This window comes from Leptodactylus fuscus, chromosome 5 (genome assembly GCF_031893055.1).
Source record: "Leptodactylus fuscus isolate aLepFus1 chromosome 5, aLepFus1.hap2, whole genome shotgun sequence".
Lineage (NCBI taxonomy): Eukaryota > Metazoa > Chordata > Amphibia > Anura > Leptodactylidae > Leptodactylus > Leptodactylus fuscus.
In genome coordinates this window covers 155,056,252-155,083,871 of record NC_134269.1, presented here as the reverse complement: position 1 = coordinate 155,083,871, position 27,620 = coordinate 155,056,252, and the positions used below count along the sequence as shown (strand labels likewise).

Sequence of the window (27,620 nt, the reverse complement as noted above, 5' to 3'; positions counted from 1 at the left end):
TGTTGGGGTCAAAAAACACCTGATAAGTTCCCTTTAACAGGTTAAAATCAGTATATAATTTGAGAACATTTGCATTATAACTAGAGGTGTTCCTATCCTGTATGCTGCCTGAGGAAAAAAGCAAAGTCAGATGTGAACTCCAACCTTCAATTCTCATTTCATAACTATTAAACTATTCCTTCTCATAGCCAGATGGACATTGCTCCTAGTAGTACCTGCTCATAGTAGTGCCACTATAGTTATAACCATAGTTATGGCCTCATAGTATTCACTACAGTTCTTTCTAATGACCTATACTACTGCACTTAAAGAGATCTATATAATCCTTTTTGGGACTATTGATAGGATGAGATAAAATGCTCTTTTATAAAACCATTCTGCAGTTATTATTTTTAATCTGAAATATCTGGTGCATATACACAATGATAACTATATTATCTAAGTATATAAAATATCTGTATTACTTGCATTGCCTATACAGCTGAAGAAACTACAGAAGACATAGCTTTGTTTGCAAATAGCTGGTATATCCAAGTTCCAGACGAACCACTATGTGTACCCACAGTCTCTGAATACACAAACCCTTGTTCTCAGGAGTCTGTCCATGAGGTAGGTTCTTTCTGGAATACAATGGACTCATGCATAAAGTGAACTTCTTATTGTAAGCATCCTTTTAGTGCAGCCATAATTTTGGTACCTCCACTATAAGTATTATCTGTGATTTGGTGCTATGGGTAGGTAACTCTTCATGTGACCATAGATGTGTTAAATATCAAGTATTTTATAGCAGATTTCATCTTTTGCATTGTAAATTTTCTACCATAGAAGGAGCAGGCTGCAGAATCGAAACATTGTAGTATTCTCATATTTACTTGGGGATTTTTTCCACTATTTGTGGAAGGGGTTTTAACAGTTCATCTGCCTGCTGTGCTTTCTACTATGAATTTACATGAAAGCAATCTGCAGCAAATATCTACGGCCATCTCTGAATGTAACCTAGGGCCTTATTCACATAATAGTGAAAGACGACTGTTTTAATAAACATGAACTTCTATTAATCTATTCACATTTTTTTGACAAACTTCTTTTCATTCCATCAATAAAACTTACATGCTCTATCTTTGTCCATTTTGAAAGACATAAAGATAGCCATCTCAATAGATCTATAGGTATATATAGGTTTTAAGATGGCCATATGATGGCCATTCAAGAAATAGTCATCATATGTTAGTTATTGACAGACATGTGAATAAGCCCTTTCAATGGACTTTAACAGACTGACACAAATGTTAGCTCTGTTGTGTGAATAAGGCCTTGGTATTGATATACAAAAAAGGTGGAACACAGCAGTCGGCTCATGTTCTTTTAATATGTGAGATCTTGTAATTAGTAAAATCTGTTATACAAAGACCATAATAACTAGGCTACATGTGGAAAAAGCTTTTCTTGTGCTCAGATACGTCAGATAACATCTAAATATTCTGTCAGAAGCTGAACATCAACAGACTACACAGTGGCAGATTGCGTTACTTAAGGCTGGGGCCCCAAATTGTGAAAATACAGTGTTATGGCTGCCATGAAAACGCTGTGGCAAAAATGCTGCATTTTACAGTAGCTGCAAGAGTGAATGAGATTCTGGCTAATCCTATTCACACATTGCAGAAAAGAATCTGCAGCAGAAAAACTGTGTTTTCAAAAATGTCCATATTTTTGAAAATGGCAGCATGTCATTTATATCTGCGGAAACGCTGGCATTTTCTGTATAGCTATAATGGGGACAGAAAGTCCACGGAGGAAAGCTATGCAGACTTTCTGTGAAAAAGCTGCGGAAAAAAATGAGGCGTTTCCATGTTTTACATGCGGCCTTAGATTAAATGTCATGTGGCAGGCCCTAGCAAAAATAATAAAGTCTTGTAACCTTGTGAGATTATATTCTCTGTATATGTCGCATTCACTGTATATTGTTTGCTATCTATCTATCTATCTATCTATCTATCTATCTATCTATCTATCTATCTATCTACAGTATCTATCTATCTATCTATCTATCTATCTATCTATTTAATATACTTTATATTATTTGTAAACAGGCAATGTTTCTCAAGTGTCAAGTGCTGTTACAGTTCCCTTTTCTGAGCTGCCATGAGACTATCGACCCATATTCTTTCATTGCTAGCTGCATGAACGATCTTTGCAAGTAAGTGTTAATGAACTAAAACGATTCACCGCGCCATCTAGCAAATATAATGACTTTTCTGTTAAGAGTACTCTAAGTTCTTATCTGACATTAAGAGTGTGTTGATCCAGGTCAGAATGGGGAAATGGGGAGAAGGGGGACTTTAAGAAATCAATGTACATCCTACAAATACAACCCTATTTACTTGTATGGAATGGATTTTTATATTATATTCTGTAGCAAATTTGTCATGTGTGAATGTACCCTTAGAGTACACTGCAGAATTCACTGTAGAATCTATAACAAAATGTGTAGTAGTTTACAGTACAAAATCTCCATCCACATGTAGTGGACATTCAGATTTATAACCTTGTTCGCCAGAGTGTGATATACTCTTTCACAGGTTCCCACGCTCTGGCAGTGGACTTTACATTGGCCCGAGGAAAACACTAGACCAGCGTCGAAACACGTAGCCTTCTTTTACCTCTGTCTTTGGAACCAATAAAGTGATTTTATTAACCTACATCCACTCAGTGGCGCTCTCATACCCGGTTTTTACCATTTTCACTCTTTCACAGTGGCTTTCCACTCTGGCACACAAAGGAGTTCCCTAAGCAAGGGACATAGAAAACAAAGACAATACAAGTCTTACACTCCTTAACATTTAAAGTGTAACAGTGAGAAAGACAATCCTTAAGCTATATTCACATGACAGTGTGACAGCAGCATTAAATTCAAGTGTATGGGCCCATTCACATGACCGTTATTTTGATGGTCCATTATAGCAGACTGTCAAAATATAGGTCATATCCAATTTTTGTCTGTTTTCATGGTCCCCTCCATACACTAAAATGTATGGGGGATTTGTGAAAACTGATGTCCCTCAGTTGCAAGACATCCGTGAAAAATGTATGTTTTTCACAGCGGTTTTGCCCCTCGACTGTGTGAATGTAGCCTTAAGGTTTTAAGGTTTTAATTTTTAAGCTGTGAGCTCTAACCTGTGGCATGTGAAAAGGGTGTGAAAATCAGACTGAAAGCAGGATTATGTGGATGTGGGATGATTGTGTCATTCCTCCTGTTCGTGAATATTGAGTTAGCACCACTTGTCTTAAAATGAGAGGGACAGAATCCTTGAATTGAGAGACTGTGGTTTATCACTCTGTCGGGTGGCTACTAGGCCGAGATGTCATCATTATTCAATATTGCATGTTCTGGTAGTTGTGAGAACAAAGACGAGTGTTTGGAAGAATGGCGCATAGTGATTCTGTACAGCAATTGAAAATGGATGACATATCCAAATCTCATGGCAGCAAACAGTATTGACATAAACTATTGGAAGTTGTTTTTACATTGGGCTACAAGTCAAAGCTACAAAGGTTCCATTGACCTCCTGCTAGAGCTATTATAATGTGCAGTATGAACATAATGGAGACTGCAAAGGAGGCTTAGGGATATTGATGACCATGTGGGAAACACCATGAAAAGGCTTTCACAAAGGAACATCATACCAGGCTCCATTATGGAATTATGGTCTGGGGTGGAATACTATTTGGTAGCTGCCCCTTTTAGTCTTCATTTCAAGTACACTAACAGCTCAGCATTACACTGACTTGGCCATGGAACCAGTGACACAGCCATTTCTTGATAGTGTCCCAGGAGCCATTTTTCAACAGGATGAAGTCACGCTGCATGTTGCTTGTGCTATTATAAGCAGCCTGCCTGGCTCAAATGTACTACCATGGCCTGCAGAATCTCCCGACTTATCTGCGATTGAGGATACCTGGCAGGTCATTGCAGCCAGTCTTGATGATTTGCAAGTAATACTAAGAAGAATAATATGTTGGTACATGACGCTCTAGCTATCAGTAAATAACAAAAGACAAGTTTAACTAACTCAACTACTGTCTCTATCCCCCCTTTCCTCATACACTGTAAGCCCTTGCGGAAAGGACCATCCGTTCTGCCGTACCAGTTGGTCACTGTTAGTGTTGTACTTGTTTTGTGCATTGTATGTAAACCCTCAAATATACAGCATCATGAAATTAATGGTGCTCTGAAAATAAATAAATAAATAATAATAATTAACTTTAATCTAAACATATTTCCTTAGACAAGATGATGAAGAAACCTACTGTCGTACTGTAATGGAGTATGCGAGAGCGTGCTCTCATTCTGGCTTTCCCATACGAGACTGGCGAGATGACTTCCCTGCATGCAGTAAGTGTCTTATTATAGTAATAGTAGTATAAATGCTGTATTGTTATGAGTCTCCAAATACATATAACTGTAATCAAATATTACAATACAATAAAGAATTGTGAGCTGAAGTGTTACATGATAATGATTGTACAATGGGAGAGCACTAGTAAGTCTTGGAATATATGGTAGTAGCTCAGTGTAGCATTGTTTCTTTTCCAGCAGTCTTCTTCTCATCCCTCCCTTTTTCCATAGTCTTCTAGATAAGAAGTATTTCTCACATGTTTAAAGGAAAAACGATTTCTTTAAGATATATGACATGTACATGTGGATACAAGTTTTCTTGTATCCACATGTACTATTCATGTATGAAAAGTTGTATAATATGGTTTAGATATAGTACATTTTAAGGATATGTTATTAGTATTTAAGCTCAGGAAGACCTTCGTACACCAGTGCATGTCAGATCAAACGTGAAACAACTTTGTATAAGACCTTGAATAAAAATCTTCTACAGCTCCCATGCATATCTATGTGTCTCCATGATTACAGAATACAAACAACCACTATGTAGTCTGATCTGACACTCTTCCACCCTATGTGCATTTGGGAGCTTAGCAAGAAGGCTACAGAAAGTTTATCGATTACTGTATTAGTCTTCACAGGAGTCTTAGAAAAGCACAATAGGACATTTCTGTAAGCAGATTATCTGGTACTTACTTTATATATGTTATCTTACATACAAGTGATTCATTGTCTTTCAATGAAATACTTTAATTATGTAGGAAATATATGTAATATAAAAACAATGTAGAAAATTGTCACAGATCCCAGTGGGGGAAGGGGTTGGGGGGAGAAAACCTTCCTAATGAAATACTTTATCCTTCCTCATCTAATGGGGTCTCTCTTTCATTCTCTTGGAGTGATATTTAGATCAGTCTTCAAGCGACCCTGATAAGGAAATTTCATGGAGGGAATCAGTGAAGAATTTTTAGATATTTTGTAACTTTTTTTTTTTTAACTGTGTTTATCGTTATAAAAGAAGGAACAAATTGATAAATAAAATAATAATTATATTCTTTACTGATAAAATTCAGATTACCCAGCATTAATGAATTACAGGAAAACATAGGTAAGCAAATAACCTTGGTGGTGAGTCTCCTTAGTTACTGTCAATGGTTCACCAAAGGTCATCCGGGCACGTAGATATAATTAAGGATACCGTCAACCTTAAGTGGGTGCAGGTATCATAACAACCCCCATAAAGTTCACCTAAAAGTTATTGAGCCAGATTTTAAGTCCAAATAACTTCTTAACACAATATGAAATTCAATCAGAATGAAGAAATGGGTAAAACCAAACAAGAGAGAAGGGAAGTGGTATAAAGGAAAGGGCAAGGCGGGGGAATGGGGGTGCTGTGGTCCACTCCAGTGATCCCCAGGAGCTCCATGTCAACATCTTGGTATTTAATCTTAATAGGGGGTCTCCTGATATGTCTCTGTTCAAATATCAGGTAGTGTTACCAAATATATCTTTTAAAGTCTGTTAGTTGATACTGAAACAAATGACTCCAATATCTTACTTTACTGCAACTTTTTAAGCAGTCATGAAGTAGTACAGAGGCTGCATAATGTTCTAGGACACTGTGTATAAATTAGTATTGCATAGTGCAGTTACTGTATGAGCAATTTATCGAGAACAGTAAATGGCAGGATGACAAACATAAGACATGGCAAGCATCAGATTCTAACACTGAGTGTATTAATGTCATTTATTTTCTATTTCAGCTGAGAAATGTGAGAACAATTTTGTTCACCGAGATTGTATAAGCTGTTGTCCGCCAACATGTACTTATGAGAAAGAATGTCTGGGAAGTAATCTGCACTGCCTGGATGGATGTTACTGTCCAGATGGTAAGAGCCAAAAGAGAATGAGAGATTACAATGTAAAAAAAAATAAAGCTTCAACCATTGTAGTTTATATATACAAAAGTAAGCTTCAATGTAGTCAACCATTACATATAGTTGTACATACATAAACTGACAGTGATCAGAATGTCTTACCTTCTGGGTGTCTTCTCTACACACCTATAGTAGCTCTCCTGGTTCCTTATTGTATTTCCTAATAGCATGGTTTAGGATTCTATGACTGTACGTCCATGATTTATTTGATCTCCTTCTGTATCTCCTGCATAGTACAGTATATTTCTTGAAAGATGTACAGATATTTGCTGAATGTTATATGCATTGCCATTATAGCTTAATAGGTAATGGCTAAATAGCAATTGCTGCTCTTTAGTAACATTGCAATGGTTTATTGAGTTTCTAAAATGTCTGGAATGAGGGGACAAGGAAATCCTACCTGTGGTGTCACTTGTGAGCCTTAGCCTAAAATAGCTTCAGGTGACCCTAAACAACAATTTTCTTCTTCACTATGTGTGGCATGTAGAACAATTGGATGACTAGTAAGCACAGATTGTCCAATATAATATACAATAGATAAAATATAACATTTATTGAGTCTCAATAAAAAGTAGCCTCATAGTCAACAAAAAAGGTGTGTTAAAAATAATGGAAAATTCTTAACAGTTCCAGTAGGTAATGTAGCATCATACACTAGGATCACACAGCTTATTAGCAGCAAGGGGAACACATTGAGTGCTGGAGAACAATACTGAAACATCCTGTCACCCCAAAAATAGACCCCCCAAAACTGACCCTAAAAGCCCTATTTGTCTCCCACCCGACGTGTTTTGCATAAGTGCTCATCAGGGGTTATCTATAAGAAGGACCCGGAGATCCAAGCTGCAAAGCTGCAAGCCCTGAGAGGGGGAGCTCATAGTAACCTCACAGTGCAATGTGTTTCCCTTGCTGCTGATAAGGCACCTACTGGTAAGAATGTTCCATTATTTTTAATACACCTTTTTGTTGATTATGGGGTTGATTTTTCTATTGAGACTCAATAAATGTTATGTTGTATTTCCCCCTACGCCCAACAGCAGCACAACTGGGGTATTCCTGCCCCTAATGAGCTGTTAGGACAGGTGGAATTTTTAATTACCTAACAGCTTTTGACCCCTATAAGAGGCCGGAAGACATGCTCCTCCCTTGTGTTTTTTTCTGTCCTGTGGGACAGGACAGGTGGTGGGGGAGCAGGGGTTCTGACCTCTCATAGGGGTCTGCTACTCTCTCTCCCCCCTCCTTCTTACCTGACAAGCGGAAGACTTTGCTATATTTTTCCTTTCTTTTTGCTCTTCTGAGCCTCTGCTGCTTCCTCCCCCGCCGGGGGGAGCCCGCTGGCTCATGCGTGCGCCTGGAGTGCTGCCGCGCCGGAGCCGGGCTTCCCGGCACGGCTAGGACCCTTTCTCCTGGGAACCGTTTTTTTTTGGTTCCCCGGGTCCTTCGCCCTACTCGTCCGCCGTACAGGCACGGTATGCGGTTCGTGCGGCGGGCGAACGAAACCCCCTGGAGACGAGCGGATGCCGGGGTTCCTGAGGAGGGGGCCCCCTCTGTGAGTTTTTGCCTTTGCCCCCCCCACAAAAAAAAAAAAAGATTGCCCCAAAGAAGGAAGGGGCGTGCCCTTTTTTAATCCCGCCCCCTGGCCTATATATCCCCTCCAAAACCATGTTTCAGTGCCTGTTGCTCCGGTTACTGCCACCTCAACTAGAGAAGCTCCTTGGTCAATTTGTCCTAGAAAGCAGCTCCGTTGATTCAGGTTTGGGGGAGGCGGCCAGGGGGAAGGGGTGGTAGCGGTTCCCACTATGGGAGGGCAAAGGTTGTTAGTATTCATTTTCTTTGTTCCTTCTCAGAATGTCTTCTTCTTCCTCCTCTACTGTTCCTCCTCGGAGGAAGGCCGTGGCAAAGAGGAAACATCTTTCATGCGCTACTGCCTGACGACTCCCAGTTTCATTTTTGTCCAGGATGTAGAGCCCCCCCTTCTGAAGCAACCCCCATGCGGGAGATGGTATCCTGGGTGAAGGGCTTCGTCCAGGACTCCATGAAAAGGATGGAGTCCTCAGCCAAAAGACCACGGCTGGACTGCGAGTTGTCCCTTCCGCCTGGAGAACCTGCGCCTTAGGGACGTGGAGTCATCATCCGATTCTGAGGAGGAAAAGGAGATCTTCCCCTTAGAGAAGATGTCCAGGGTGTTCAAGACACTTAGGATCAGAGACCGGGAAGGTGGTGAAGGCCCAAGTCGAAGGTCTCGTACCTTCAGACCGTCCTCGGAAATGCTTCGCCTGATGGAGAGCGAATGGAGGCACCCGGAAAAACCCTTTGCGCCATCCAAGCGATTTAAGACCTTATTCCTGGTCCCTGAGGGTCAGCTACAGGCGTGGGGTCCTCCGCCGAAGGTTGACGTCGCTGTGGCGAAGCTGTCAAGGCGCACTGTCCTCCCGACAGAGGACAGGTCGAGTCTCAAGGATCCGATGGATCGTCGGGTGGAAGGATCACTGAGACGAGTCTATTCAGCCTCCTCGGCCCAGGCCTCCCTGGGCATGGTTGCGAACGAGGTGGCCACTGGTCTGCGGGCAGAGCTCTCGTCACTTGCCAAGGACATAGATTCTGGAGTGGATCGAGATGACCTCCTGGCAACAGTGTCGGACATCTCTCTGCTGGTGGATCATCTGGCGGAGGCGACCCATTTTCAGACCCGTCTGGCCGCCAGATCTATGGCACTGGCTACTGCTGCTCGCCGGCCCTTGTGGCTGAAGCCCTGGAAGGCTGACCTCACCTCCAAGAATAGCCTGTGTGGTCTCCCCTTTGAGCCGGGACGGCTGTTCGGGAGGGAGCTCGACCGGATTATGGAATCTCTGGCCGACTCCTAAGGCAAGAATTTGCCACAGCCCCTTGAAGGTCGGAGTCCCTCCTTTTGAGGAAGAGGCACCTCCAGAAGAGGAACTAGAGGCCAGCAACGATCCGGCAGAGGTAGAGGTCGGGGCTCCTCTCGTAAACGTAAGGGCACCTCCTTCTAATCCTTCCACCCTACCTCCCCTCTCCTCGCCCCCGGGGTGGGCGGCCGTCTTTCCCACTATGTGGATGCCTGGCACCAGAATATTCGGGACCCCTGGGTCATCCAGACGATCCAGGAAGGCTATAAAATTAATTTTGTTGCCCAGCCGCCAGAGAAGATGGTAAGAACCCGCCCTCTTCAGGGCCCCAAACAACTTCATCTGGAGAAATTGATTCAGGAGTACGTGGACAAAGCCGCGCTGGAGGTGGTTCCTCGCGCAGATCAAGGCACAGGCATCTATTCTCCAGTCTTCTTGGTCCCCAAGTCATCAGGCGAGTGGCGTATGATCATCGATCTCAGGTATCTGAATCGCTTTATCCGCAGGCTGCGGTTTCGCATGGAGACCATCAGGTCAGTGCTACCTTTCATGCGCCCTGGAGATCACTTCGTCACTCTGGACCTGAAGGATGCCTACCTCCACGTACCCATCTTTCCGGCACGCCGAAAGTTCCTAAGGATTGCCGTATACATAGAAGGGAAAGAGGCGCACTTCCAGTTCGCAGCCCTCCCGTTCGGCATATCCTCCGCCCCCCACACCTTCACAAAGGTCATAGCTCCGGTCGCTGCCGCCCTGCGCCTTCAAGGCATATTCATAGTCCCGTACCTGGACGACTGGCTTCTGAAGGCTCATTCAAAGGAGGTTCTTATCACGCAGGTGCAGACCGTCATAGCTCTACTAGACAAGCTGGGGTGGTTGGTAAACTGGCAGAAGTCAGTGATGGTGCCATCAACACGAGTTCAGTTCCTGGGACTTATTCTAGACTCTCTCAACATGACGGTCTCTCTACCCTCTCCTCGCAAAAGGAAAATTGCTCGGGCAGCACATCATTTGTTTTCTACACGGAAGGTCACCATCAGGACGGCTATGAAGGTCCTTGGATTGATGTCTCTATGGCATATGCGCCCTCTACAGAACGAGATCTTGAGAGTCTGGAATCACAGTCCTTCAGGTTTACAGAAGCCAATCCAGTTAACCATCAGCACCCGGCAAACCTTGCCCTGGTGGACCCATCTGCGAGATGGGAAGTCCTCGGTCCAGCCCGCCTGGACCCTGTTGACTACAGATGCCTCCCTCACAGGCTGGGGAGCTCATCTGGGGGAGACCCCGGTTCAAGGTACATGGAATCAGCGGGAGAGGACGCACTCATCCAACTGGCGCGAGCTTACCGCAGTTCATCGAGCCCTTCTGTCATTTGCACCACTTCTACGAGGGAAAGCGGTCAAAGTAAGATCAGACAATCTGACGACAGTCCACTATATCAACAAGCAGGGAGGAACCAGGTCCCCCTCGCTCCTGCAAGTCACCAACCGGATCTTCTCCTGGGCAGAACGGAACCTCTCCCAGCTGGCCGCGGTACATATCCAGGGCCGCCTGAACATCCTAGCGGATCAACTCAGCAGAGGCCGCCCAACCGCAGGCGAATGGTCCTTGAATCAGGACATCTTCCACTACCTGACCAGGAGGTGGGGTCTCCCCGAGGTGGATCTGATGGCCACCCAACACAATGCCAAAGTAGAAAGGTTTTGCTCCCTGTACCGGGAAGACAACCCTTTGGCTGTGGATGCCCTGTCAATACCATGGAGGTTCGAACTGGCATACGTGTTCCCTCCCATCCCGATGATCCCAAAGGTATTGGCGAAACTCAGGCAGGACCAGACTTCGGCAATAGTGATCATGCCGTTCTGGCCAAAAAGGGCATGGTTCACCGACCTTATCCTTATGAGTCGGGGAAACTACTGGAGGCTTCCACCAGTCAGGAACCTGGTGTCACTGAACAGTCGGCCGTGCCTGGGCCTAGACAAATTCAACCTCACTGCCTGGAGGTTAACCGCGCAATACGCGCAGACAGAGGATTGTCCCAGGGAGTGCTAAGTACCTTAGCCCATTCAAGAGCAGAGGCAACCAATCAGAGCTACCAAAGGATCGCCCGGATATTCCGAGATTGGTGTACAGGCAGCCACCACGATCCAGACAGAGATGCAGTCCTAGAGTTCTTACAGAACGGCCTGGAGAGAGGACTAGCACCTGCCACCCTCAAGGTTCAAGTGTCAGCTCTATCTGCTCTCCTGGAGACACGGTTATCACAAGATCCTCTTGTCAAACAGTTCCTTAGGGGGGCTGACAGGCTCCGCCCCCAGGTACGGTCCCCTGTCCCCAGGTGGGACCTGGCCGCGGTTCTACAAGGGCTATGTGCGCCCCCCTTCGAACCATTATCTGAAGTGGACTGGAAGTACCTGTCATTTAAGGTGACTTTTCTGCTGGCAATAACCTCCGCCAAGAGGGTTGGCGAACTGCAGGCCCTAGCGGCCTCCGAACCTTTCATAACCTTCTTCCCTGACAGGGTACAGCTAAGGTTCGTTCCGGGATTTTTGCCAAAGGTACCAACACTTCAGAACACCAACCAAGTGATCACCCTACCGGGCTTCTTTCCCTCTCCTGCTACGGAGCAGGAGGAGAAGCTACACACACTGGATCTGGTAAGAGCACTACGTATTTACCTAGACCGTACAGCACTGTTCCGAAGATCAAGAGAATCTTCTGGTTAATGTGTTTGGCCACAATAGAGGCGCTAAAGCATCAAAGGTAACCCTGTCTAGATGGATCAGAGAAGCCATCACCTGTTCCCTACGGGCCCAGAATCTTCCTGTTCCAGATTTCTTACGAGCCCATTACACCCGAGCAGTGGCAACATCATGGGCAGAGACACGGTTCCTCTCTCTAGACCAGATATGTGCTGCAGCCTCATGGAGCTCACAGCTGACTTTTGCCAAACATTACAGACTGGACTGGCGTACGGGCGATGCTACAGCATTTGGGCACTCCGTCTTGGCATCAGCCTGCCAGGAGGACCCGCCCTAGGGGAAACAATACTTGCTAAATCCCCAGTTGTGCTGCTGTTGGGCGTAGGGACAGCACAAGGCTCCCTCCCTAGGAGGTGCTGTTGTACAGATTTTGTGTATGTGTGTGTAGCTCTTGGCATAAATTGCTCTCTGTATATCATACTTGTTACTAACACAAGGGAGGAGCATGTCTTCCGGCCTCTTATATGGGTCAAAAGCTGTTAGGTAATTAAAAATTCCACCTGTCCTAACAGCTCATTAGGGGCAGGAATACCCCAGTTGTGCTGCTGTTTGGGCTAAGGGAAAACAGATTATCATTCATAATCTTTCTTTATTGTATATTATATTGGAGGACCTGAGGAAGTTAATGCTATTTTAATTTTTGCACTTTTTGATTTAAAACAAATGAATGCCATCGGAGATAAACCATATTCTAGCTTGGGAATTATTCTATGATTCCCTGATGGAGTGATACAGCTTGGAATTCAATGAAGAGATTTTCTAATATCAATCATCTAAAAGGACAGAACAACTGATAAACCGACTTAAAGGGAGCCTATCACCTCCTGCAAGCATATTCCACCTGCCATGAGGCAACCTGAGCCAATGGCCTAAGGTGGCACCTAATGGCATAAACTGGGAAGTGGCATTCTTTTTCAATCGGCAGCAACTTATTTGATTAATCTAATAGGTTGCAGTCGATGGTTTACTCACCCATCCATGCTCCTGTCCTGGCCAACCTCCATTGCGGCCTCTAAGCAGTGCTGCACATTACTTCACTGAAGAACATTAGGACGTAATGTCCTGGCACTCTTCAGAGTCAGGTACAACATAGAAAGGGGGGTATGTGAGCCAAAACAAATGGGGCCATATACTGTGTGGGGAGACCAAAGCAAAGGGGACTATATACTGTATGGTACCCCCCCAAAAAAAGGGGGGGGTATATACTGTGTGGAGGCCAAAAAAGGGGCCATAATATGTGTTGAAGGTCAGCAAAAGGAGGCAATATACTTTTTGGGCCTGTTAAAGAGGTGTTGTACAGTGTGGAGGCCAGTATATACAGGCACTTATAAAGGGTACAATAAGAGAATTTTTGATCTGTAAGTAGTGGACGTGGCTTAGAATTTTAATTAGGAGGGCACTATCATGCAACCAAAGATCGTCAAACACCTTTCTATAGTTCGCCTCAGGGAGCAGAGAAAAGCTAAGTTTGGAGGAAAACAGCTTTCAAGTCTTATATAATTGAGGCAGTTGGTTCACTTGGAGTGCACCTTCAGCTGTGGGAGCGCTACTCTTGCTGCTCAAGTAGGGTGGGTAATGTCATAGCTGTGGGAGGGTCAATGCACAGGTTTGAGCAGATAAAAGATGGTAAGCTTCTAAGTGGCAAGAACAGTGCTCCATTGATCTAAAGGTTCTGTAGGTATAATTGACATGCTGTGATTAACAAAAACGCAATGGTTTCTGAAATCTCAGCATGTCCATGCAAATGTTTTTCTGCGATGTTTGGATGGGATTAGCCAGAATCCCATCCAATTTGCAGGTAAAATTGCAACGTTTACGCTATTTTAAGCCCTTGGCCTTATAGCGGATTTCCAGGATTTTTTCTGGGGCCTATCCTTAAGACAAAATATCTGATCAGTGGATAACCAACAGCTGTCCCAGCATGGATCAGCTATTTAGGGCTATGTCCGATTGCCATACAATGTACTGAGCCGAAAGCATGTAGCTCCATACAGTGTATAGTGATTGGATAGCATTACTGCAGCTCAGCTACAATAGATGTAAGGAACAGGATATAACAGAAAATCTTGGTCAACACCCTTAACAAGTTCAATTATGTTAGCTGGTCATTTTGGCTATTTCCTGAAATGCTGTGTTGTAGCCATTTCACTATATATATATATATATATATATATATATATATATATATATATACACTCAACGGCCACTTTATTAGGTACACCTGTCCAACTGCTCGTTAACACTTAATTTCTAATCAGCCAATCACATGGCGGCAACTCAGTGCATTTAGGCATGTAGACATGGTCAAGACAATCTCCTGCAGTTCAAACCGAGCATCAGTACGGGGAAGAAAGGTGATTTGAGTGCCTTTGAACATGGCATGGTTGTTGGTGCCAGAAGGGCTGGTCTGAGTATTTCAGAAACTGCTGATCTACTGGGATTTTCACGCACAACCATCTCTAGGGTTTACAGAGAATGGTCCAAAAAAGAAAAAACATCCAGTGAGCGGCAGTTCTGTGGGCGGAAATGTGTTGTTGATGCCAGAGGTCAGAGGAGAATGGCCAGACTGGTTTGAGCTGATAGAAAGGCAACAGTGACTCAAATAGCCACCCGTTACAACCAAGGTAGCCAGAAGAGCATCTCTGAACGCACAGTACGTCGAACTTTGAGGCAGATGGGCTACAGCAGCAGAAGACCACACCGGGTGCCACTCCTTTCAGCTAAGAACAGGAAACTGAGGCTACAATTTGCACAAGCTCATCGAAATTGGACAATTGAAGATTGGAAAAACGTTGCCTGGTCTGATGAGTCTCGATTTCTGCTGCGACATTCGGATGGTAGGGTCAGAATTTGGCGTCAACAACATGAAAGCATGGATCCATCCTGCCTTGTATCAACGGTTCAGGCTGGTGGTGGTGGTGTCATGGTGTGGGGAATATTTTCTTGGCACTCTTTGGGCCCCTTGGTACCAATTGAGCATCGTTGCAACGCCAAAGCCTACCTGAGTATTGTTGCTGACCATGTCCATCCCTTTATGACCACAATGTACCCAACATCTGATGGCTACTTTCAGCAGGATAATGCGCCATGTCATAAAGCTGGAATCATCTCAGACTGGTTTCTTGAACATGACAATGAGTTCACTGTACTCCAATGGCCTCCACAGTCACCAGATCTCAATCCAATAGAGCATCTTTGGGATGTGGTGGAACGGGAGATTCGCATCATGGATGTGTAGCCGACAAATCTGCGGCAACTATGTGATGCCATCATGTCAATATGGACCAAAATCTCTGAGGAATGCTTCCAGCACCTTGTTGAATCTATGCCACGAAGAATTGAGACAGTTCTGAAGGCAAAAGGGGGTCCAACCCGTTACTAGCATGGTGTACCTAATAAAGTGGCCGGTGAGTGTATATGTTTCTAGAATAAATTTGACTGTATAAGGCTATATCCACATCTGTGGGGATTTTTGTTAGGGGACTCTGTTGGAGCAGGAAATTGTCAGACAAAAAAGTCCTGGACGTATTGCTCTTTTTTTTTCTTAGTATAAAAACAACTGACACCAAATGAACCCCATGATAGTCAATGGGTCCATTGGACATTGTATGTGACCAATATTTTAGTGGTCCAGTTGTCTTTTTTTCTGGTCCTCTGACAGAACAGAACAACAGACAGCTGACGCTATTGTGCGGCTATCGTAAGTTTGTGGTCTGAATGGCTCTACACTTTTATTCTCCTAGGACTTATCCTGGACAATGGCTCCTGTGTTTCTGTTACTAGCTGCCCTTGCATTTACCATGGGACAGCCTACCCAGTGGGGTCTAAAATAGAACAGGAGTGCAGCATGTGGTAAGAACATACTAAAATACTGTTACATATATTATATTAGTTTGTTTAATATTTCCTTTATATCACCAACATATTTCTTTCTTTTCTTTCTTTTAATTTTTTTTTAATTTTTGAACACCAAAAAAAAAGACAAGAAGAAAAAAATTTAATACATTACATAAATATATGAATATATTAAAAATATAATAATAATAGTGGCTGAGGCTTGAAAAAAGAACATATATCTTAATGATGTGTCTAGATATCACTTTCTGGCCCCCGTGTTGCTCACAGTCTAATTTTATTACACACAAGACCCAATGCCATACCTAGCCAGTTACATGTTAGTATGCCATTAGATATACAAATACATTTATATGTAAATTTTGCTATTTATGTTACTGATTGTTTTCTATATATCTTTTCATTGCAGTATTTGCACTGGTGGTGTATGGAATTGCACAGAACATGAATGTCCTGGTAAGTTTTAATGTGATTTAATATTTTAAGTGGTGTTATAAGACAATTGTATTGTCATGCAGATCTTCAGTTGTGTTCCAAAAAGTTTAGAAACATGCTAATTGTAAACTCACTAAATATCACCATTATTGCCATCTTATTGCACTTCTGTTACTTAGCTAGCTTCATATAGGTGTTGGCAGAACAAAGAAATGACACATACATATGTAAATTTCAGTTACAACGAGATAACATTTTAAAGTATCTGTGTGTAAAGCATCAGAAATAAAGTCAATGGGGCTGTATTTAGTTATAGGCAGAAGAGGCTCCTGCCTACAGGTGGCATTTACAGAGAGTGCTATGTGGAGTCAGCAAGAGATCCAATATCAACTACATGAGAAAGATCAGCCAAAGTACTGACAATTCAGGTGGTAGTGATGCAGGTACAACAAGCTTCTTTCTCAGATAGGAAATATGTTTGGCATTTGTTTCCCATAGCATAAACAATACCAGCAGGTATAGGCAGGACATCTGCTGGTACCAGAATGCAATAAAAGTTACCATATTAATGGAAAGCCCATGAGATGCCTAAGAACTCTTAAAGGGATCCTATCATCAAAACTCAATTTTATTCCCATCATGCTTGTTCAGCAGCCTACATATTGTGTGCTCTGTTCACTTCCTGGATTTCTCGGCACACTGGTGGGTGAAGTTTCACTTGCTCTCCTATCTGCTATGTTTGCAGTCAGTAATGAGGGATTGGTTGTAAATGAATTACCACAGTATGAAGCTGATGCAGAGGCTGATATAGCAGAGCTGGATTTGAGTCAGTTTGTAATACATACAGAGGCAATGGACTCCCTTTCTCAGCCCTTATCATCCAAATTCAATTAAACTGACTGATAAGTGGAAGAGCAGGAGATAAGAGATCAAAAATCCTGAGCTCTCAGCTCAGAGCTGCTTCCAGTAATCAGCCCCTCCCTCCCCCTGAAAGCAGGTAGCTACATCACTTGGGACTGAGCAGATAAGCCCATGGTCCAGGGCCTGTGGTCATAGAAACGCATGTAAACAATGAAGTGAATAAATTAAGATAGCGGCCAAACAAAGCAGTTTTGATAAAGCAATGTATTTAGAAAAAGTCTTATATCCACATAAACTAGCAGTATACATAGGATCCTTGTTATGGGACAACCACTTTAATGATAGGATCCCTGTAAGACATAAGTCCAGTACTGGTGCCAATGACACTGGTAGCAAAATAAATTGCATTTAAGATTATTTTAATCTTATTCTAATATAACAATGATGTGTCCTTTCTACAAAAAGTTCTTTCCTTTTACAGCTGAGTGCTCTGTGGTTGGTGATTCTCATTTCACAACTTTTGATGGACGTTATTTCACATTTCTGGGCTTGTGTCAGTACATTCTGGTGAAGGGAATTGGAAAAGATAAGTTTACAATCACATTACAGAAATCTTCCTGTGAACAGGTAAGAGGAACCATAGTGTAGTATATAATGAAATATAAAAAGTACTTGCCTACTGTATGGTAAATTAAGGAGAATGGATTAATAGAATGATCCTACAATAGAAATATGTCATATCTTAAGAATACTTCCTAAATATTAGATCAGTGGATGCTTGGCACCCCAGACTTCTATCAATCAGCTGTTTTTAGCCACTAATGCACAGAGAATGGAGCAGGAAGATCTCTGTGTATTTATTTATTTATTTATTTATTTATTATGCCTACTTAAATAGCGCCATCATATTCCGCAGCGCTTTACAGATATTGTTGGTCACTGTCCCATATAGGGCTCACAATCTACATTCCCTATCAGTATGTCTTTGGTGTGGTGTAGTGGCTGAACCAAGTTTAGCTCCCATTCAGGTGAATGAAAGGGGATCTGCAGTAACCTGGCCTGACCACTACACAGAAAATGGCGCTGTCTGCTTCCTGCTTCATTCTCTGTGTGTAAGCTGCTGAGAACAAGCTGATGTAAGCTGATAGGGGTGTTGGACTTCCACCAATATGATATTGAATACTCAACCTCCCGAATAGCTCGTCAATATTTTTAGCCTAAAAAAATCCTTTAAGGCTGGGGCTCCACGTGGCATATATGTGCTGTTTAGCGAATCCAGTCCACACATTGCGGAAAAATACCAGCATGTCAGTTGTACTTACAGAAACACCAGCGGTTTCCCTATAGGTATAATTGAAGCTGAAAGTCCGCAGAGCAAAAGCGATGTTGGGAAAAAAGCAATGCCTTGCTGTCGCAGCTTTTCCCGCGGGGAATTTACTCTAAATTCCTCCATCTGAACTTTGAATGAATTTTAATACAGCCGTTCGACAGTCATTTTACTGACCTGTAAATATAGCTTATGTCTATCGGGACTCTCTGTAGTCAGCGCTAAGTTGTGTGCTAATGGAAAAGAGCAATAAAAATATAAGCAGATAACATCATAGAAAATACAGGACAAGTAAGCACAACTCCTAAGTAGCAACCAACATATAGTGTGATTTTAAGACAATGGCTGGTATTTACTTAAAGAAAGCTAAATAAATGATTTATCTACCGCGTCCTGAGAATTACAAACCATCCGAACAAAGGTAGAGCACTGCTAAATATTTTACTTCACGTTCATAGGCGATATGACACATTTTAAAAAAAGCAAATGTCACATGTCTTTTGTATTATTGCTTTGTCATTCCTTGAATATCTTGTGCATGGTTGATCATGAATCGGTTTCTTCTACAACACAAGCAGGTGTCTTAATAGCGCACATCAATCTTCTGACTGGCAGGGAGAACTCCAGTTTACTGCACAGGAGATGAATGAAGCTTCTCAGTTGACTAGCTGTACTCAAGACATTGTCTGAGTCGAGCATTGATAGAACATACAAATTTTAGGATGTCATCCAGCTGAAGAGCCACGCTAAAACCAACAAATAGTTCTACACAAATGGTTCTTTGTGTAGGACTAGATTGCCTTCAAAGTCGTGGAAACTAAGCCCAAACAGCAGGTATTTGCTTTTTAGACCCAGCGAGGCACTTATGCTGTGGATAGATAAACAGATAGATAGATAGAGATTACACTTTATCTCCCTGAGAATGCCCTTTAGATAAATATTGTAACTAGTCCTTTATCAATTTGTATCCCATAATCTTTCCATTTAGATTGGATAGCTCATAATAAAATATTTCAGTATACTGTCATTTATTGATTGCTGTCGTGGCAATATTAGGGTATGTTGACATGGAGTTTTTTGAAGGCCAATTTTGATATAGAATCCGCCTGGAAAAATGTCTCCCAGTCATGTCAATGAGAGTCCCTCGCTTTTTTTCCTTGCTAGCGATTTTTTTCAGCTAGTGGGAAAAAGACGCAACATGCCCTATCTTCCTGCGGATTCCGCTGCTGAGTCAGCCACGGTGTCAGCGGATCAAGACTCCCTCCTAATTAGGCCCGAATGAATGGATGCCACAATGGGATGCTGATGCAGTGCAGCCGTAGTGCGGTGCAGTCCAGCCGCGTGGAAACGTCACACGATGGAAAAGGTTTCCACCATGTGAACTTACCCTTATTCTTAGAATCAATCCTGGGGCATAGCTATAATAGGTGTAGAAGTAATAAAGACACTGTGACACGCAGTAGTGACATTATGAACAGCAACCATTCTATTAATTATTAATTTATCGATTATTACTCATGGTATACTCATTTACATAGGAACAATGTTGTAGAAAATTGTCTCATGTAAACATATATTACAATTTACTGCTGTATTTCAGATGTCATGCAATACTGGGGCTACTAGCAACCTACATGAGTGCTTTTTCCACAGGATAGAACATCAGTATTAGATCAATCCAAATTTGATCCCCTTACCCTGCAGCAATCATCAGATGCAGTGGCCAGAAGCCGTATATAAGGTATATAGCCAGAGACAGGCCTGTTACTATTTAAGTGGATGGGAATCAGGAAGCATTTCGCCATTGCCATCACTACAGTGTACGGAGCTCAGCTGTGTCCAGCTTCCAGTCCATATACTGTAGTGTTGGTGCCTGGACCTGAAGCCCCTCTACCATTCACCTGAAAAAGCTGCTTCTGGCTATATACCTAACAAACAGCCTCCGGTGGCCATAATAGCTCATTGTTGGACCATTCTGATGTTGATGACCTATCCTTGTGGATATGTCATCAGCATCAATTCTCTTTAGGTCTTGGACAACCCCATTAATATGTTACTATATTTATGATGGTGTCAGTAAGTACTAGAAAGACAAGCCTATCTCTGTATTATTTATGACCTGCAATATGACATTTCCTACTATAACTAACAAAAAAAGAAAGACACCTATAGTACAAATAATATAGATAACATAAGATTGTTGTCACCATGCTTAACAGAAATATCTTAAATAATATGTTAGTATATCTCTGGCACAGACGGGGAATCTCAGTATAGTTGAAGACAAATAAGACAGTATATGTTCAGTATGTTGCAATGATATTATTCCTCTTTTTCAGTATTCTGACCATACATGCATTCAGTCAATCACTCTTGTGCTAGATGAGGATATTAATAAACAGGTCACTATATTGAGGAATGGAGATGTTCATTTTGGTCTTAACCAAGGCCTTATCCTGAATGGTATGTATTCTATAACAATATTATACAACTAACAGATACTGTATATAACTACTGGTTGATTAAGCCCCATAATATGAAGGGGATACATACGTCAAAGAAATGATTTTACATAATAGTTGTACAAGTCCATGATTAGAAATCTAATAGAATATTGTTAAGAAAATAATTTGTTAAAAGAATTAGAAGAACAAATGTTATAGTAATTGTTTGGTGTTCCAAGTCAGTCTCAGCTTCACCACTAGGGGGCACATTGTCCCATAAACATAGTATGTAAAGTAAAATAAAATGCAGATTCCTAGTAGTCCTAATTGTTATCTACATTCTATTTTTCTACAGGTGACGTTGAGGTTCGAAATTTGTCCTCAATGTTTGTGCAACTGAAGACAAAATTTGGAATAAGAATTCAGTTTGCTAAAGGAGGTGACAGACTTTATATTCAAGCCAGTAGTTCCTGGAAGAGGAGAACATTGGGTCTATGCGGAACATTTAATGGGAATCTAAGAGATGACTTTCTGTAAGATAGAGATTTACTTTAATATTTATCGAACATTGTGAAGAAAACAATTAGCTAGAGCTGCTTTATTAGAAGGCACAAGAGCTGAGAAATATATCACATTAAAAAATTGTATTAAAGAGTTAAAAATCTTTGCAAACAGTAAAAAAAGCAAAAGAAAATTCTTAGTGTCCAGTAAAATTATAACACTGTGGAGTTTATTTATTAAAACTGCCACAATACAGAACCAATCAGAGCCCAGTTTACATTTCTTAAATATTTATGAAAAAATTAAAGCAGGACCCCGAGTTATTATCCCTAAAATATTAACCCAGTCCATGTGTGAATAAGTGTACTGGTCAACTTTCTTAGGCTCTCCAAAAAGGGGTGACCTCCCAGATTCCCAGAAGATAGGGTAAATCCACTGGGGTAGCGGTCACTTTATGGGCCACATCTTAAAAAGAGGGCATAGCCAGCACATTTAGTGCTCATGTCATAAGAAAGTGTTATGGTTATTGGTTTGCCCCAAAATTTTTGCAACATGATCTACTCAGAGTTCTCTTGAACACCATCAGCCAAATGTTGGCAAGTATGATATTAAGTTGTTGCCCCTTCCTTTATCAATGTATACATGAAGTTTAAGACCTTTCTATAATGGGCAATCCCATTCTTCAGCACATCTTACTTAGTAGTTTTCAGTAATTTCATACCTATATAAAGCTGCTATAATGCTTCCAGAAAACTAAAGAATTCCTCAGAATCTTCAAAGGAGACATATCCTCAATGCACTTGACCTACAAAAATTTACTGCTATTTTACAGCCTAGATTTAGTATACCAGTCTTAAATATGTAATGAACCATTTCTTCGCAGACAGTTCTTAGGCCGGGGCCCAAGGGGCTGGAAACGTTGCGATTTTCCAGCAGCGGAAACTCCGTGGGAAAAATCACGGCGTTATACAGTACTTGCAAAGTGGATGGGATTCATGCAAATCCCATGCCCACTTTGCAGAAAAAATCGCAGCATGTCAATTATATTTACGGAAACGCCAGCAGCTTGCCCATAGATATAATTGTAACAGAAAGTCCACGGAGGAAAACTCTGTAAACTTTCTGTTCACTGTAAACACTCTGTAAACTTTCTGTTCAAAGTACTTTAGCACTGGGTTTCCGGCCCGTGGGGTCTCAGCCTTAAATGGTGTATTACTTAGGAACAATGGGTATGGTTTCAAATGGAAAATGGAAGTTACTAGAGATGAGCGAACAGTGAAATATTTGAGATTCGATATTCGTTTCGAGTAGAGCCTCAATATTCGACTACTCAATAGAATATCGAATTCCATTATAGTCTATGGGAAAAAATGCTCGTTTCGCGGGAAACTACTATTCGACTAAAGGAGAGTCACCAAGTCCATGAGTAGCAGAAGGAGAGTGTTTAGGAGGAGCGCTGTGCAGTTAAAGCGCGTGGACCCCATTATAGTCTATGGGGTACGTGCGCTTTAACTGCACAGCGCTTGCAGTTGCGCTGATAAAAAGTAAGCTCCCTCGTAACCGCAAGCTGCCAGCTCTCCCGACTAGCAAAGACGAGCCTTCAGCAAATCATCACTGGTTCTGCAGTAGGCTCGTCCTTGCTAGTTGGGAGAGCTGGCAGCTTGCTGTTACGAGGGAGCTTACTTTTTCTCATAGGAATGAATTGACCAGTGTTGATCGGCCAGCGTTGATTGGTCAATGCATTCCTATGAGGAAAAAGTCAGCTCCCTCGTAACAGCAAGCTGCCAGCTCTCCCGACTAGCATGCACGAGCCTGCTGCAGAACCAGCGTTGATTTGCCGAATGCTGTACACTGTATAGCATTCGGCCAATCAACGCTGGTTCTGAATCGAATATTTACTGCGAATAGCTAGTAGTATTCGATCGAGTATGAATATTTCGAATACCGTAGTATTTGATTGAATACCTACTCAATCGAATACTACTAGCTCATCTCTAAAAGTGACTTAAATGCACTATATTGTTCCAAGATTTTTATATAAAATTTGGCCCAAAGTAAGCCAACCAAAAGTGGTACCTTTGATACATGTTAGGACTGCCTATATCAGTTTATGCTGCCTCACTATTAGTAAATCTGAGTCAGTTTGTCTACCAGCATACAATGACTATCATGTGCAATCCTTGATTTGTGACTCTTTTATAATGGCCATCAGTTCTTTTCTAAAGTCCTTCCATTTCTTTTCAGTTCTCCAGCGGGTATGATAGAAGGAACTCCACAACTTCATGCCAATGCCTGGAAAATCTCATCAGCCTGCTTAACTCCAGTAAACATCCCTGTAATAGATCCTTGTGATACTAATCTTGAGAATGGTAAGTTCATAGATCATGTAGTCAGCTGGTGACAAAGATCATTTGCAGAGATCTATGCAGGAAAAAGAAAGCTTAAAGGAATTTTTTTCACCAAGCACATTTATCATAAATGAATAGGGGTAACTGTGAGCATGGGGACCAAACAAGTGAACCAACAGGGTCTTAAGAATGGGAATTCTGAGCTCGTCCCCTTCTTCCTCACTTATACATGACTGTGATAAAGAGAAGTTTGTAAGGTTTATGTAAAAAAATTGTGGATATCTAAAAGCTACAGAAAAGGAAAATGTGTAGAATAGAAACAAGAGATGTGTTTTGAGTGAAAGGCCTCAGTTTGTTGCAATGTTCATTTGAGAGGGTTGTCCATAGGTTTTCTAGCATCAAATTTTAATAAATTCCTATAAATGGGGGAAACATCAACATATAAGAAGTTAAAGGTGCAATAAGTGTTATTCTTATTTAATGATTTATTTAATTTATTAATTTATTTAGTGCACATTTATAGTGTGCCGCTTAATGTATTCCCAAAATGTATGCAACTCTGCCTATAGGACTCTGTATGGCTACCACTGTAAAAAATGCTAGTCATACAGCATCCCTATGTTCTTAAAGCTTTAGTCAACGAAGCTGGTCAATATATTTAAAAAGAAAGATATACTGGTGTAAACTAACTAAATGTATACCAAATGAACACTCTTGTAGAATACATTTGGCAATTGCTATCTATGGGTACAATGGCATATACATTGTGATGGGCTCCAAATGCATGGAGCCTTAGAAGACGTAAAATACATCTAACAATTGTATTTTTCAGTTGGATATGCAGCCCACTGTGATGTTATCAATCAGGAATTGTTTGCGCCATGTCATGCCTATGTGAGTCCAGGATTGTATTACCAGTTGTGCCGTTTTGATGCGTGTAAATGTGGAAGTAACTGTCTGTGCAATTCATTGGCTCACTATGCCTACATTTGCAACAAACATGGTGTTTCCATCAACTTCAGATCACAAGTTTCATTTTGTGGTGAGTACTTCAATCAAGAAGAATTTTGTGATATGATAGATAATTGCTCCTAGCATATCTGTCATATATCTATGACATTTTGCTAGGTGAGGTGAGCCTTTGGCCTATGGCGGTGCTTTCCCAGGACTGCAGGGGGCGGTAGTTGAGCCTTCTAGCCTGCGCTCCTGTGCAGCCCTACATATCTGCATAAGCATTATCTATAGCAATCCCTACATACACTGATGTGTGCAGGAGCCTCCTGTCTGGAAGCTGCACAGTACCACTTCTCTAGTCTGGGCCTGGGTGTAACTATCTGGTCTTATTCTGCATGTAGAGTTACTGTACAATACCACTTTTCTAGTCCTATTTACTGGGTATAATTCTCAGTGTTTGCTCTAATTCAACATATATGGATGGTTCGCAGTATCTCGTCTTGTTCTTTATACTGGGTGCAATTCTCAATATCTGCTCTTATTCTGTATATATGGACAATATTACCTGTCTTCTCCTGTATACTGGTATAATTCTCAGTATCTTCTCCTATTCTATAGATGGACAATACACAGTACCACCTATCTTGTCCTGTAGCTGGGTGTAATTCTTAGTATCTGCTGTAATTTTGCATAAATGGACACTACATAATATAACTTCTGTTGTACTGTATTCTCAGTTTCTGCCCTTACTCAAGATATATGAATGGTGCACAGTAATTACTCTCTTATTCTGTATATATGGAAACTGCACAGTACAACTTCTATAGTCCTGTATGTTGGGTATAATTGTCATTATCAGCCCTTATTCTCTATAGATGGATGGTATATGAGAAAACCTAAATCTTCACAGTGATCCCAGCTTTTCAATATAAATTTCAGCCTTAAATAGAATTCCTAATTACATATCAAATAGGGGGACAAAGTACAAGTTTTTCACAATAGCTGTTTTACAGGGTATCTAAGAATAATATAGTGCCGGTCTTTGTAGTATTCAAAAATAGTATTATTTAAAGTGGAACTAAACTTCACAATAACTTCCTTATACTAGAGTTCAAGCATCCCATATAGCCAAAGCAGTGTATAGATTTCAGCTCTCAATAGAGAAATAAGGGAAATAATAAAAAAGTTAAAATCTCTTTATAAGATAAGATAATCCTTTAATAGTCCCGCAATGGGGAAATTTCAGTGAAACAGTATCATGGATGGTACAGAAGTATATAGCAAGAGAGAAACACATACAAGCTCATGGCTGATAGAGAAATACTAGGAATCTGTAAGGGAATTGCAATAGGAGCAATTCCCCAGTAGCTGCTGGAAACCCTGGGAAAGGGGCACAAGAGACAGTGAGTCCTAAGCTGAAGCCCCCCACTGTCCCTTCCTGCTTGCCTGGTCCTATCCTATGTAATAGGCGGCAACTGGACGACGGGCCCTTCCCATATATGTGAAACACAAAACGCAGACAAGACAAACAACGACAAAGGGAGATCAGCCAGCCGAGGGTCCAGAACAGTCGAGCAATGCAGTGTCAAAATCGATATCCAAAAGAGTAGTCAATAGGTAAAGCCAGAGGTCAAGAATAGGAATACAAGAATAAACAGCGAGAGAAAAGCCAGCACGCACAAGGCAATAGCAAGCACCAATGTGAATGAGAACCAAGAATAAATAGGGAGGAAGAACCCGCCCTGGAGTTGATAAGCGGATAGGCTGTCAACCACAGGGCAAGGCTAAACTTAACTATTAGAGGAACAGAGGGAAATGAAGATGCAGGAGACGAGTGTGGTGGAAAATCAATTACAGAAATAGAGCCAGTGCAACCAAAAACTCTAAGCAAGGAATGAACCTGCACACGCCTGCTGCACCACAGCATGTGAGCAGAGGGCGGCGCAGTGACCAGAACAGGCAGAGACGTTACAGAATCATAGCAACTAAAAAGAAAGAAACAAAGACATACTGCAGGATCATTTACTTCTCTGTGTGAAGTGATTTATCAATTTATTACAAAAAGTATGACTCAAATGGTTACAGAAAATTTAAAAGTTTTAATATTTTATTTAAATTTTAACACTAACAGAGAGTCTAATAGGTAAATAAATCTGGCAGATGTTTGTCAGGACCATGGCTTCTATGGAATCCCAATGGCAGACCATAATGACAATAGAGCTTGGCTGTCAATCATCAACTGGCTCTTCCTATTGATTGCATGGGCACACAGGTCAATAACAGCATTCTGTGTTGTATAAGTACAAAATAAACCACTGATCAAACTTGACACCCAGGGGTAAGGTAGGTCATAGACAGTAGATAGGTGTTGGCTTAATGCTGGCTATTATAGAAATGTATTCTGGGCTCTGTTATATGTGTTTTTAATGTGGAGAGGAAAGAAAGTCGCTGACAGACACCTCTTGCAATTATTTATATTCAGAGTCCAAAAATATCAGGCATGTTAAAATCCAACTACTAAAACTTATTTTCTCTGATATCTGCCGTCAGGGACGAGCCAAAAGCACCCATTCACTTTGCATAGTAAAACAGTCCTGTTGAAATTGACAGAGTTGGCCAATATGCATCTAATGTATATGACCAGTTTACGTTTCAGCTACTTGTAAAGTTCTCTTGTAGAATTCTAACAATATGTCTATGTATCTGAATTGTGGTCTGTAGGAGTGATATGTCGATATGGAATGTTGTACCACCAATGCTCCTCTTATTGTGGACGTACTTGCTTTTCGCTTTCTCTGGGGGAAGTCTGCACTGATGAATGTATTGAAGGATGTAACTGTCCTGATGGAAAATACTTTGATGAGTCTCTTAGCTTTTGTGTTCCAATGTAAGTATTGGATTTTGCATGATCATAAAGTGAATGTCAGTCT

The 27,620-nt window shown here is 41.6% G+C and overlaps 1 protein-coding gene across 1 annotated transcript in view; it reads left to right on the top strand.

Annotated features, from left to right (window-relative positions):
• Positions 1–27,620, top strand: part of OTOGL (otogelin like) — a 158,788-nt gene that overhangs the window by 18,987 nt on the left and 112,181 nt on the right. Inside the window, exons 9-20 of the mRNA XM_075274539.1 lie at positions 482–609; positions 2,091–2,197; positions 4,287–4,393; positions 6,160–6,285; positions 15,709–15,817; positions 16,230–16,276; positions 17,598–17,743; positions 20,783–20,906; positions 21,243–21,420; positions 23,633–23,757; positions 24,569–24,778; positions 27,412–27,577. Of these exons, the coding sequence (XP_075130640.1) occupies positions 482–609; positions 2,091–2,197; positions 4,287–4,393; positions 6,160–6,285; positions 15,709–15,817; positions 16,230–16,276; positions 17,598–17,743; positions 20,783–20,906; positions 21,243–21,420; positions 23,633–23,757; positions 24,569–24,778; positions 27,412–27,577 (1,573 nt within the window). The remainder of the gene's footprint in view (positions 1–481; positions 610–2,090; positions 2,198–4,286; positions 4,394–6,159; positions 6,286–15,708; positions 15,818–16,229; positions 16,277–17,597; positions 17,744–20,782; positions 20,907–21,242; positions 21,421–23,632; positions 23,758–24,568; positions 24,779–27,411; positions 27,578–27,620) is intronic.